The 15,035-nt window shown below is 37.0% G+C and overlaps 1 protein-coding gene across 7 annotated transcripts in view; it reads left to right on the top strand.

Annotated features, from left to right (window-relative positions):
• CADPS2 (calcium dependent secretion activator 2) overlaps positions 1–15,035 on the top strand; it is a 544,229-nt gene that overhangs the window by 412,911 nt on the left and 116,283 nt on the right. For 4 of the 7 annotated variants that reach the window (XM_059073595.2, XM_067042266.1, XM_059073599.2 and 1 more), the window contains exons 16-17: positions 1,392–1,515; positions 3,583–3,603. In XM_059073595.2, the coding sequence (XP_058929578.1) occupies positions 1,392–1,515; positions 3,583–3,603 (145 nt within the window). The remainder of the gene's footprint in view (positions 1–1,391; positions 1,516–3,582; positions 3,604–15,035) is intronic. The other 3 variants (XM_059073604.2, XM_059073601.2, XM_067042268.1) reach the window with 1 other exon arrangement.

A 15,035-nucleotide genomic window follows, 5' to 3' on the forward strand; every position in this document is an offset into this window, starting at 1 on the left:
ACCATGGGAAAGCTTAAGAGTAAAATTAATCTTAAATTTTAGTAATAATCACCTTAAAAATAATAGTGCCTGTTAATGCTTATATTTTTTTTTACTCTAAACAGAAGGATTTTTCTGACAATAAAGAGTCTAATGTGCCGTTCTAATTAAAGTGCCAAATATACATCAGTGTGTTAAAGATTTTTAATGTGAAAATATGAAGGAAAATTTAATTTGTTCGGGGAGGAAATTTTTAAGTGATAAAGTTTGCTGTTTTCAGAAGGAAACCTTGTCTGACAAAATGAAAATATGTTGTCAAGGATCACCAGTGCTAGAATGATTGAATGAATTTGAGATTATAAAATCCGTAGTGCCGAGGCTGATCAAAATAGAATGAAGTAACAAACCATGAAATGGATGTCTTCATGTTCTTTCAATATTTCTTTCAAAGTAAAGGACTAATAGGATAGTCAGAACACTTATAAAGTATTGTCTTCTTTATGTTAAGATTTTGCTATACCTGTATATTGTAGAATTTGAATGTAAGCAAAGCACGGAAAGCCGCATTAATTATATGGAAAATAGCATTTGGCTAATTGTATAATCAAAACTTACTGTGAGCAGTTTTAACACTAGGAAAGTTTTAAGGAAAATTATCAATGAGACCCTATAAAAGTACTTAAATACATTATATTTTGAATTCTGGATACAATTGTATTTTCCATGTGCCAATAGTAATACTTTTAAGTGAAAAATCCAAAAACACAATTTAGGAACCCAACAGAAAATAATCCGTTTTTGTTTTTTTTTTTTAATTTCAGAAAGTTTTCCTTGTGTTTTAACATTTGATACTCCATTCATTTCACTAAGACAAAGAAGTTCCCCCCATCCCCAGCAGATCAAAATAACTGAAGTATAATTAGTGAGAGTAGTGGTCTTGATTTTTATAAAGCCCATAAATGATGCTTATTTTAATGGAATTTATGTTTTCATATATATTGCTCAAAAGATTTAAAGCTTTTAAATCAGGGATATGCAAGGTAAACTTTATAACAAAGTATCCCAAGGACTGTAATCTGGCGTTGTGGGTCCCTGGAAGAAAAATAACAGTCACACTGAATGGTGGCTTGGGCAAGGGAGGTTTTGATGTGCATAAATGAGGCTTAGACAGGCGGAGCCAAGACTGGGAGAAATTACTTCCCGGTTGTGAAGTGCTGACTCATCACCTCCCCCAGTGTTACCTAGGACCCCTTCCTACCAATAGGTCTAGGGCAATTTGTGTACTTGTTTTTTAGTATGTTATGCCGTCTCTCTCTCTCTCTCTCCCTCCCTCCCTCCCTCCCTCCCTCCCTCTCTCTCTCTCTCTCTCTCTCTCTCTCTCTCTCTCTCTCTCTCTCTCTCTCTCTCTCTAGGTTTTAATGAAAGATATTGCCACTCCCATACCAGCAGAAGAGGTGAAAAAAGTGGTGAGAAAATGTCTTGAGAAAGCTGCCTTGATCAATTACACGAGACTCACAGAATATGCCAAGATAGAAGGTCAGTGCAGTGAGCAATTGCCGAAATGGCAGTGAGAGCCAACATTGCCTATTAAGTGCATTTTCTGTGAGAAGTCCTTTCCTTTCTTGAACAAACCTGTGCCATGGCAAAGGGAAATGTCTCATTAAAATCTCAGCTGGTGAACTGAAGAGCTTTTTCCTATTCATTGCCTTAATATGCCTCCTGGGACTCTGCTTGAATGGAAGACCCAGGATTCATGCTTAAGTTGTCCTTTGTTCTTATTTTGAGTTTTGAAGAAACCAAAACGTGTTTTCATGGGTTGTATTTTTTGACATTACAGTAAGTATGTCTCACATTTAAACTATGGGCACTGTATTCTTTCCTGAACAGTAACAGTGACGTATTATTTAATTTTATTTCTGGTTCTGCAGCATCTCTCAGAGAAAGAGGAAACTTGTTGATTGTCGTGAGGGCTGAAATAAACTGATAGAATTTCCTGCAACTTTTAATTGCTTACAGTATATTGATGCATTTGTAAGATTAGATCTCTTGAGAGGACTGTGCATTTTTTCTCTTTCTTCGGGTTTTATTCATTAAGGATAATTATTCATTTTATTCATTTAAGGTTTAAGATAACTTAGAAACACATAGATTGAAATTTGTGGCAAAGTCACACAATCAGCTTTTATCTGACAGTCCTTTGACTGATATAATTAAAAGTAATAGAAATGACCTCAGGTTCTTTAATTATCATAAAACTACCTTGTGTAAGACATGTAGCATTAACTTAGGGAGGAAAAAAGTTTATAGTGTTAAATACTTATCTCTAAAAATAAAAAGTAAATCATCTGTTAGAAAAAATTTAGTAACTTTTAATATAAAATTGTATTTAATGAATTATAAATTTATTAATTAGTTGATGCCATGATAGATTCATCAAAATTGGGACAATGAAAAAGATGATTATAATTGGCTGTGTTATATCCTTTTTTCTCTCCAAATCTGATCAAGCTTTCTAACAAGCACGTGATAACCAGCCTCCTGAGTGATTAACAAAAAAGCCATCCCATCACTATAGCAACCAATATTATATCACGAGAGTAACAACATGAAACCTCCTTAGATACTAGTTTAACATCATTAATTATGATATCATGTTGTGTTAAAGCAGAAGCAATGAATATTAGGTCATTTGGGGAAAGTGGAAGATAAACAGATTGGTTTTCACATTTTGAATACTCCTTCAAACAATTTTCATGTTTTGGGAATATTGGGTATTGTGAACACGGATTGAAAGAATTGATATAAAAAATAGACATATTAAAACCTTTCAAATCTGGCAAAGAGAAAAAAATTGTAGACAACCTGAGTAAACACAATATTGTTTTATCTAAATATTATGAATGCTGTCCAAAAAACTATGAGAATCCTTTTGGTCTTACCTATTTTAGTTACTTTTGACCATTACCTTATCCAGCAATACTGAAAAGATATGCGGTATCTTTTTTGTTTTATCTCTGTATTTATTTTCTAGTTGTAGAATCCATTTTAATATGGACAAATGAAGAACTTGCTTTTATTTGTACACAGCCATGGGCTCCTCTCATTAATCAGCTAGATAAACACGTTAACAATGGTGATCAGAAAGGAATAGTTATTCTTCTGGATCACACACAAAAACAAGTCTGTGTTAGAGAAAAGCCTAAAAGAGGACCCAATGGAGAGTGAGCAGGGAACTCTCCCACCTCTTCCTTTCTGGAGTCACCCCCTCTCTTATCTCGAGTCCAGTGTGAGAACATTCTAGAAAAAGGATCCTAGAAATCTAGTCAGGTAGGACTGCTGAGCAGTATCTTTTCAAAAAAAAATAAAATGCATACTTATTAGATAAGAAAATCTTTTATCCTTTTCATTTTCTCCCTTTTTTAGTATCTTAAAAAATAAAGCGCTTTGTTTTATGCTTAGGCTCAGACCAAGAACAAAGTCAACTTTAAGTTAGAAATAGGAAATGGGCTACTTTTCTTTGCTTGATTGGTCTTTTATGTTACGTGAGTGAGCAACACGGGTAAAGTTTGTTTTTCTCCTAAATTCTCTTCTCTTATGTTTTAGGCCCAGCAGAAAAGGAAACAGGTAATCAATGTTTGTGCGTGCATGTGCCATTATTTCTAATGTGGCGGTGTTATGTTTTGATACGCATGAATAGCTCTTTCCTTTTCAGGGCTCCTGTTAGATCACTTTGACAAAGATACTGCGAAGACTTTGATTTTATTGGAACTGTTGCTAATGCTTTGTAGGGAAAATATAGGCCATTTATCTCTGCAATAGTTCAGCAATGTTTTTTTGATATGAATTCAAAGCAAAACACCTGAGGCTGTATTAATGTTATGCATTAGGTTTTAACCACATACAATAATCTTATTTGGAAGCTGTTGCCAATATTTGAAGGACTCTTAGAACTAGAAAAGAGGACCATCTTTCTTTTATCACTCCTGGAAGATAACCTGAGAGTAAAAATGCATAAATGCTATTAAGTAAAAAGTAAGCAGCTCTTAACTTTGAAGGTTGTTAATCATAGGAATGAGCAGAGGTTATAAAATCCCATTCTCAAGAAATTGCTAGGAAAGAGTTCTTCTCTGGGTCTCTGAGTTTTTAAAGATTTTATTACTTTTGTGCGTGTGCGCACGCACGCAACTTCTCACAATGGTAATTAATTTATGTATGTATTTGTTTATTTTTTTTGGCTGCATTGGGTCTTCGTTGCTGCGCACAGGCTTTCTCTAGTTGTGGCGAGTGGGGGCTACTCTTTGTTGCGGTGCGCGAGCTTCTCATTGCGGTGGCTTCTCTTGTTGCGGAGCACGGGCTCTAGGCATGCGGGCTTCAGTAGTTGTGATGCACGGGCTTAGTTGCTCCGCGGCATGTGGGATCTTCCCGGACTAGGGCTCGAACCCGCGTCCCCTGCATTGGCAGGCAGATTCTGAACCACTGCACCACCAGGGAAGTCCCACAGTTGTAATTAATTTAATTAATGGGCCATTATGTATTCATCCTGTCCACATCTCCGCTTCAGCCTCTTGCTGGCAGGGTCTCTACTGACCTTGTTCACTGTTGTATCTCCAGCACCCAGAACTGTGCCCATGACACAAAGTAGGCACTTAGTAGTTGGAGAGAGACAAGAGGTCCATTAGTTAAGTTCCATTTGAAATCAGTGACGTGAGAGACAAGTGATGAACCTTTCTAATCCGAGTTTTCTCATCTTAGTCAAATTTTGCATGCAGTCTTATAGACAAGTTTGCTTGGGTTGTTTTTAACTGAAGTCTTCCATTAAGGATGCTATTTCTTTTTTCCGACCTTCACTTCTTTTCCAGTATTTGACCTCAAAAAGTGTCAGGAACAAAACACTCGGAGCCAGGAAAAGGGGAAAGAACACACCTACAATGATCACTGAAGTGCACTTTAGAAAAGATGAATTAGAAAAAAATATTACCATCCCCTCTTATGACAGCCTGCTGTGATAGCAGTGGCCCCACGCTCTTTAACAAACTTTTTCAAAACCTCCTATAGCATCTTATCTCCCACATTTCTGTTGTAAAACTAGTTTTTATATAATTTTCAGACAAGAAGTCTAGGGTTGTTAGTGGTTTTCCCACTTGCCATAGAGTCATGAAGTCAGCCAGCTGGGACTGGAGTCAGGTGTCCTGATCCCCAACCCACAGAGACTATGCTCCTGCCCCTGTGAAATAGGAAGGGGTCACTAGACGCCATGATGAGGGTGCAGCGGAGGCAGCTGCCCTGCTTGTGACAGTTGCTGCCCGCTGTGTACAGTACAGCACTTCCAACCAGATGAAAGTCTTCCCTTCACTTGTGTTTTAACACCGTACCACTGCTCAACTGTCTGGGCTGCAGACTCTGGGAAAAATACTTTTCGGAAAGTCAGATGCTTGTATAGAAAAGAGAAAACAATCAGTATAGCCTCAGTAATTTAAGTGAATCGAAGGGAAAGCTACCCTCCATTGACGACTGTTCTGAAGTAGCAGAAGAGAGGTTTTTAAGAAATGTAGTTATATTCCTTTAGTTGTATTTGGTTGACAGTTAACAGGATGACCTAGTAAATGTTCTTGGAGGTGGTTTTAAAAGTGAGTAAAAATGAGAATATCAACTGCATGTGTAAGAGCTTAAGTGCTTGATAAGCCTTTGAAACAGTACTCTCTTGAGCATTATAATCATTATCCCCAGTTACTTTGTACAGAAGAGGTAACTACGACTTCAGAAAAAGGCGGTAACTGGCACACGGTTGTGCGGCTATTAAAATTCAACAGACTTGAGTTTCGCACCCATGTTCCTCAGACACCAGAGGGCTCTCCGTGCTCTCCCCCTGGCTGTCCTGCCTCCAAGGCTGTCTGATCCAAAGTCATGGCATTTTCTGAGAAACCTCTCACACACATCACAAAAGCCAACGGTTAATATTGGTAAGGTCCCTTTTTCCAAAAATAATATTTACTTAATAATAGGAGCAAACACTTAACATGCCAGGCACTATTCTAAGCACTTTACATGTATCTGTTTATTCCTTACAACAAGACTTTACAGGAAATACTACTATTATTATTCCTTTTTTAGTAAACCAAAGCAGAGAGGTTATTATCTACCAGCCAGTCTCTGGTCACATAGCTAGTAAGTGGGAGATTAGAACCCACTGTCTACCTATTAAGATATCTTCTTATTTTCCTATGTCTTCCTTCCTCTCCATTCTTGGCAAGCTTGCATAGTTCAATTTGCACTCAGTTAAAATTCACGGACATTTAAAAAGGAGTCTGGAACAGTGCTGCACATAGAAATATGATGAAAACCATATATGTAGCTTGAAAAAAATTTGTAATCACATTAAAGAGGTAAAAAGAAATAGGTGAAATTAATTTTATGCATATAGCTTATTTAACCCAATATACCCAAAATATCATCATTTTAAAATGTATTCAGTATACACAACTATTGAGATATATTACATTGTTTTTTTCCTATGTCTTTGAAATCCAATGGGCATCTCCCTCTCCCAGCCCATCGCCATTAGAAGTAGCCCCTTTTCAAGTACTCATCCACCACATGGGGCTAGTGGCTGCTGAATTGGACAACACAGGTTTCTGATTGGAAGGCTAAGAGCTGAACTCCAGAAACTGACTCTTTTTATTTTCCCGGACGCGTGTTAAGTGTCGGGTGTTGAACGTGATTAAAATGTGCAGCCTCCCCCACCCCTAATGTCTCTTCCCTTTCCCTGCTTTATTTTTCTCCATAGCCCATGTGATCTAACACACAAGATAGTTCTTTCATCCAACTCTTGTCCTAGAATGTTAGCCCCACAAGGGCAGGGCTTATGTATTTCAAAACTGCTGTATCTCCAGTGCCAAGAAAAGTTCCTGGTGGGGTGTTACTCGATCAGTACTTTATTGAGTAAATGATTGAGTTAATGGCCTAGAGAGGGATCAGGCTCTTTACAGCAGCGAGAACATCTGTAAGCTGGCAGGCTGGCTTGCAAAAGATCATTCAAACCAATCACTGAATAATTAACAATATAGAGCAAAAACTAACCACTTAAAAATAACAAGGTTGGAAAAATTAAACCAGAATTTCATGCCCTTTACAGTGGTGTAGGGTGGGAGTGAGAAGGCACTAACTCTGGATCACAGAAGCCAGAAGTTGTAGACAGCAGCTGTATTAATGATAGTTAAGAATCTAACCTGTTTCAGTTGTTTCTATAATTCTCCACTGGCAGCACAAATTTGCAGAATAAAGGAATTTTACAGCTCTGTAATAGATGAAATAAAACAGATGACCTCTCTCTAAATGCCTTCTTTCCTTCTTGGGAATTATTCACATGTGTTTTATGAGAACAGATAGTCCATTTTAAGAACCTGAAATTTCTAGAAAGCGATTTTTTTTTTTTTTTAATTTTAAGAAAAGTTTGAGATTTACAACTAGTTGTGAAATCAGCTAGTTTTCTTCTTTGGTTTAATTTTATCCCTAAATTTTTATGTAATAGTAAGATCATTTTTATTTATAATCCAAGGTTCAAAAAATGATATTGAAACTTTATATTTCTCATTGTATTTTTCTTAAATCACATACCTTGTTGATGCAAATTAGCTGTTACTTTTAAAGAAGAATCCATTCTTTAATTCACGGAATTTTTTATGGACAAGAACAACTGTAAAACATCTAATAACAGTCCCTGTCTTATCCTGAAAATCACATAACATATTGTGACTTACGATAAAAGAGGAGGGAGACCACGCCTTAGAGCGTGCCTTGACCTGAGATCTTTTACGTAAATTTGGTACCTAAGCTTCTTGTGAATCTCAAAATGTGGAGGTGCCCTAAACAAAAGGTAGCATGGAATGAACAGGCAGAGGCTTTTTGTGGTGATGATCTCTCTGGGCCCTCTGGTTGCCAGGTTCCAAGGTCTAACCCCCAGTGCTTTCATTTTCAAAGTCTCAGTTGAACAGAACAGAGATGCTTTCCCAGAGGGCCGCGCTGCTTGCTTTCTTTGAGTGGAGAAGTTGCACTGTGGCCATCCTTACGTCATTAGGATGTGTTTGCCATCTGGGTGGTGTTGTAATTTAGCACTTCATTGTCAGAGTGTAGCAATAAAGAAGAAAAAGTGAAATCTGTTCTACTGAAGGACATGTGTGTGCACAGAAATGAGTATATAAACTGCACAGTTGATGAAAATTCTTTTTGTTAATGAATAATTTCATATTAATATTTCTAGGATAACTTAGTGTACTCTCATAAAAGTTTTTTGAGTTTCCTTATAAATTTGATTTTTGAGTATTATATGTTACCATGAATTCAGGCTACAGTAATAGACCTGAAATTTTGCACTCCCATAAGCACTGACAACACTTTGCAGGAGGTAATTTGTATACTAAAAGAAACAGGGCCCTCACCTTAAAAATGATAAAACAAAATTAAAGAATTGAAGAATTTCTGTCCAGCCTATTTGGACAGTGTGGCTTGGACTCTGGGACTTAGGCCTGAAAGTAAAACCTCTGTGACCATTTCTGCTTCTGATGATTTAGGGACAAATTGATAAATACGATTTCCGGCTCTAAAACAAAGAGAATGACCTATTGTCTTTTGATTTAAAATATTTGAGAAAATCATGTAAATCTGTAAAGTTTTTTTTTTTTTCAGTTTGTAAGGCAATATGTGTATATACAGTAAAAATTCATTGCTTGAGCTACCCTGATTTAGCATCTGTGATTACCTGGATAGGATCAAATTAAAATTTATTTTTGTACTATATACAAAGGAAAGCTGTGAGTATTTTTCAGATGGTCAATGAACTATTTAAATTACCTAAGAAGATAATTGTTTTCTGATAACCATAAATTACTTTGATTCTATCACCAAGTATGATACAATTGAAATGCTAATTTTAAACTATTTTTATCAGCATGTTCTCAATATATTGAATAAGATGTCTTTCACATCTCCTTGCCACACCATTAGCCTTATTCTATATAATGTATGTGCCAGAAAGTATTAAAACCATATTCTCTTTTAAGTACTCTGTAAGTAATATGAATTCACTTTGGCTATTTCCATATCTGATCTGGAAGAATGAGAATTTCTAGGACATTTGCCCCAACTTCTCTCCCACCAACTCGCTAGCCCCTCAAGATAAGAACCCCTCACTATATAATTTGTGTTCATGTCAATTAGTCAGCTCATGACGATGTTGACAGATTCATCCCCATGTATCCAAAGCTGGTTCGGGAATATAAGAAGCAGGAGTTGCAGGGATTATTGGTTAGAAGAGGCAAGTAAAGGCGTGATTTGCTTATGTCTGACAGAGCTTTCAAGCTCTGTGTGTACCTTCGGTCAGCTTAGGACAGAGGACAAGAGTGTGGTGCAGTTGCTCAGTAGCTCTCGGCGTACTCAGGTCACTAACCAACTAAGTGAAAAGTCAAAATGAAGAGACGAGGTGCACCCTTGTACACCAGTGGCAACCCGATGGCAGTGCTTTCAACACTGCTGGGACCTCTGCACCCACTGTTTACCCACAGCTTTTGTGACCAAAGGACGAGGGTTCTGTCAACTCCAAAGCATGGAGACATTTAAGGACACTTAGGTCTCTCTCCTCTAAAATTAGTTCTGGGTCTGCATTCCTCTAACATCCTTCCTGATTGGTCTTCGTTTAATTCTGGAAAGCGTTAGTATGTGTTACTCTGTCTAAAACAACTGTTGGCCTTCTGTCCTGCTGCCCTCTGCTTTTGGCCTTCTGTCCCTTATGTTGGGGTTAATATTACCAGTGCCGAATGATTTGTAATGCCATGAGATCGTTTGTGACCCAAATGAGCAGAACTTTTCCTTGATCCATAGTCTCTTTGTCAATGAGTCATCCATCCTTTCTCTCCATTTTTATTTCATTCTATTTTGAGTATGAGTTACAATAGATAAGGACGATCTCAGTCAGAGACAGTTGTAGCTAATTCCACATATAAAAATATGAAAACTTGATTCAATCTTGAACAATCTTTTCTTTCCAGATCAGGCTATAATAGGAACTTGATCAAGGGCAGACACTTCCTTTCAATCTCGTAAAGTGCATAGTAAGCCTCAGCTTTCCAGCTCTGTACCTCCAAACTTCCTGTTACTTATACTCACCTGTGTCTTCTCTTCTGCATCATCAGGGGATGAGGTATCTTCCTCTTCAAGGCCAACTTGTCCACCTCTCATATTGACCCCAATTCCACTTACCTCTTTCCGGATGTATTTTACTCCATTATATATCTCTTCTTTCTCCTGTGGCTTGTACCTCTGTCTTCTTTTACATATTTCCCTTCCATTTATAATCATGGTATCTCCCTAAATAATGCCTTATCCTGAGCTCTACACCTCCTTTCAGCTGCCATCCAAAAAGCAGGCTATACTGTCACCTTCGTTTTACTCACCTTCACTCCACTTTGCCCAAAGAAGTTTGGCTTCCAATCTCACCAGTCTGTGTGGTGGGGAGTTAGTTACACTAGCCTGGAGCATGGCTGGTCAGAAGGAGAGCGGAAGGGAGGAAAACTTTTAAATTCTGCTCCTGCCTCCCCACTACATTGCCTTGAGATGTCCAACTCCTTATCTTTTGTCATTGGAATTGGTGGGAGTAGGTCAGGTGGTCAGTGTCTGTGGTATTATCAAAACAGGGCCTCAGCTGTGCTGCAGTGGAGATGTTGATGAAAATAGGAAAGGACTGAGCCACACCCGCTCATCCCTTCATTCCTCTACATCCAAACCCTGTAGCCTGGTGAACTACAGGACTGTTGACCAAGTGCTGTTGCTTTGAATCAAACAAATTAATGGTGAATCCCTGTCCATAGGAGTTGCCTAATGACTTAGTAGGCAAAGGACATTATCAGTGTTGGTTCTGTGTTGCCTGGAACTCTCTGCTCCAAAGCTTAAGCTTCTGTCTTTTCGAAGTCCCTGCAAAGGACACCAGCCTGCCCATCGTCCCATTCTTTGTACCTCCAAATGATCGTGAGCTCTCAAACTCAAATTACTAGACTCCTAAGGAGTGCAGCTCTTAGTAAAGATGGTAGGTGATATGTACCACCTGGAACTGATGGAACAAGAATTTAAATTGAGCATAATACTCTCAAGGTGATACAGGAGGATGCTAGCTTGTCCCTTCTTGATGCAGGGACAAGACGTCGTGAAAAACCAAGTGGAAATATTGGGTATGAAAATAATATGGTTGTAAGAAAAACAGGATACAGGATGAATACAGCTGAAGAACTTGTTCGTGACCTAGGAGATCAGAATGGGGGCTGCAGGAAAGGAGAAATAAGTAGACAATACAAAAGGAAAGCTAAGTGATATGGAGAATAGAAATAGAGTTAAGACAGACTTCTATCAGACTGGTTAAGAAAAAGATGCAGATAAATATAGTATGAAAGAGAGAAAGTAACTAGAGACACAAAACAAAATAATAGAAGAGTATTGTGAACCAATACAAAATTGAAAGTCTCAAAAAACTGTATATTGGTAAAGTCAGCACAAAAAACAAAACTCAAGTAGGCCAATAAATTTTAAAGGAATTGAAATAGTTGTCAAAGATCTCCCATCCCCAAATTCCTAAACCCAGTTGTTTTAGGAGGTAAATTCTACCAAACTTTTAAGGAACAAATAATTCGTATCCAAAATAGGGTCAATAAAATGGGAAGTGAGGGGAGTTCATTTCATGAAGCAAGTATAATCTTGATTCCCAAACCTGATCAAGACAATAGAATGAGAGAAATAGGGCTTCCCTGGTGGCACAGTGGTTAAGAATCCGCCTGCTAATGCAGGGGACATGGGTTCAAGCCCTGGTCCGGGAAAGTACCACGGGGCAACTAAGCCCGAAAGCCACAGCTGCTGAGCCTGTGTGCCACACTACTGAAGCCCATGTGCCTAGAGCCCATGCTCTGCAGCAAGAGAAGCCACCGCAGTGAAAAGCCCGTGTGCCGCAACGAAGAGTAGCCCCCGCTCGCTGCAACTAGAGAAAGCCCACGCGCAGCAACGAAGACCCAGCGCAGCCAAAAATAAATAAAGTTTTTTAAAAAGAATTATTATAGGTCCATTTCATTATAAGCATCTATGGAAAATTCCTAGATATGATATTAGCTCACAAAATCCAACAGTATATTTATAAAATAATATATCATAGTCAATGGGGTTTGTTACAAGAATATAAAAGTGATTCAACATCAAAAAACTAAAAAACTTAAAGATCACATGATCTCAATAGATATTTTTAAAAGGGTGAAACAGTTTAACACTTAGCCATAAAAAAAAAAAAATAGACTGTTAGCCTAGATAGACTTCCTTAGCTTTATAAAATCCATATAGGAAAAGACCTACAGTGAATATTTAATGAAGAAAGTTTAAAGGCATTCTCTAGGATTAGGAACAAGACAAGTACATAAACTTTCATTTTTCACAGTACTGAGAGTCTCAGACTCTACATAAAAGGAATGAAAAAAAGGTGAATCAAAAGAGTGGAAAGAGGTGATAAAACCATCATTGTTTGCAGATGAAATGATCATATCCCTAGAATATTCTACAGGATCTAAATAAAGCCTATTAGATACAAAAGTTCAGCAAGGTTGTAAAGTCAGCCTGTTAAATTCAATAGTCTTTCTCTACACCAGAGGTTCTCAAACTTTTTAGTTTCAGGACCCATCACACTCTTAAAAATTAACACAGATCCCAAAGAGCTTTTGTTTATGTAGGTTATATCTACCAATATTTACCATGCTAGAAATAAATTTATAAAATGTTATTGTTTAAAAATAAATATGAACTCATTACTTGTCAATGTAAACATTTTTATGAAAGAAAAAATTTCCAAAACAAACAAAAAACTATGTAGTGAGAAGTATACAGTGTTTTACCTTTTCATACATCTCTAATGGCTTCCCTAATAAAAAACAGCTAGATTCTCATACCTGCTTCTGCATTCAGTCTATTGCAATATATTATTTTGGTTAAGACAAGAAAAACAAATCTTGGCTTATATGTAGTTGAAAAGGGAGGAATATTTTAGAAAACTTTTCAGGTAATTGTGGGGTTCCTTTTTTGATATTATACCAAAATTCGGCAAGTGGAAGTTTGTTACAGTTTAATAGAAATGTGAAGTCTGAAAGCACATCAATGAACTTTTCATGCTATTACATTAAATTCCACTGGTTTATCATGTATTTTGAATAGATCTTTCACCATGCATAATTTTTAACATTATGTATTGATTATTTGAAAAATATGCAGTGAATTGCGATCTTCTTAATGTTAACAAATATTATGTAATATCAAAAAGTCACCCTTGTGAATATCACCCCGACTCATCAGAAGAGTCTTAAAGTATTAGGAAGCTGTCAAGCTCCTGACAGATACAAGTTTTCTAAAATTCTACTTTTCCTTAAAAGCTCCATTTTATCATTGGCAACAAATACTATCTATTGTTTCCTTAAAGTGAGAGGTTTACTTCATTTTTCAGAAAGTGTCTACCAAATTTCCAAGTCTGAATAACCATACTTTCTCAGTAGTCAAGTGGTTCTCTGTGAAAGAAAACAAAAAGCAATTAGCTCAGCCCTGGACTCAAACAATCACACAAACAATTTTCCGTGAGATTGTCATCGTACTTCAGTACACAAAAGTGCTTTATGCAAACTTCTCATTTTGTCACAGACGATACTTTTTTAAATGTATACTCAAGCGTAGAGATTCAATGAAATTAATAATATTTTACTCTTTCCTCAAGGACATTCTTATGTAAAACTAGCTGTTTTTCTTGAGTGAATGGTGATAAAGAGTACGTGATGAGTATAATTTAGCACCATAACCTTGATTCATGCTGAGGTAACAGTTTTACCCACTATTGCTTTTGCATCATTACTGTAAATGTCAATAGAATTTAAAAGACAAAACATCTTATTATGAAAGTACTTTTGAGTATGCAGGCCCCCAAAAGGTCTTAGGGATCCACAGTGGTCCATGGACCACACTCAGGTTCTGCACCATCATTCAACTAGATAGATAGATAGATAAATAAATAGATAAGGTACCTTTCATAGTAACCACCAAACTATAAGGCATCCAAGAGTTAACTTAGCCAGATTATACAAAACTTCCTAGACCTCTATAAGAAAAATTTTGAAATTCAAATAAAGATCACAGAGAGTAATGTAAATAGATGTAGAGACAGTTCATGTCCTTAAGAGAGATGACTTAATAATATATAAACTCTCCCCCCAAATTAATCTATAAAATCACCGCAATGTCCATCAGAATTCCAGGGTTTTTTTTTAAATTTGATAAAGTTACTTCAAAATTTAAGTAAAAGAATAACGGATACTGGAAAACTATATCACCTTAAGGAAAATATAAAACAGTATGGACACTTGCCTTGCCAGATACTAAGACAAATTACAAAACCATCACCAAAGCCCAGGATCAGGCAGATACTCAGAAGAGGAAGGTAGAGACAGAGTCATGTATAAATGGGAGACTGATATGCTTCATCGAGAATAAAGTGGGACCACAAATCAGTATGGAAGGATGGGCTGTTTCAGAGATGTTAGAAAGAAGGGCTCACTAAATGGATTAAAATAAGCTGAAGCCCTCTCTGATAAAAACGTGGTCTCCAGAGAGACCTCAAAGTATTGAAGAAAACATCTATCACTATAAATGCATCATTACTCTTTATTGTAACTATCTTCAACTAATATTGTTACCTTTTCACATCCTCAGTTTTCTAAGTTTCCAATTTACTTACTTCATTTTCTACATAGAATTGTCAACCAACCATTTATGCTTGAAAAAAATACACTCTGAAATGAAAGTGCCATGAACCACATTGACTCTCAGAGTTTCAGAAGAAGATGTAAAATCATGATGTAAATGCACAAGATAATGTATCAGGAGTACTTAAGTATGTCCCAGATTCCTCAGGATCTGGAAAAATTATATTCTTCCAGAAGCTTCTCTTGTGTGAACATTTGCCTTCTGCAAAAATTCTTAAAACATAAGCACCTCCTGAG

Source organism: Kogia breviceps, chromosome 9 (assembly GCF_026419965.1).
Source record: "Kogia breviceps isolate mKogBre1 chromosome 9, mKogBre1 haplotype 1, whole genome shotgun sequence".
Lineage (NCBI taxonomy): Eukaryota > Metazoa > Chordata > Mammalia > Artiodactyla > Physeteridae > Kogia > Kogia breviceps.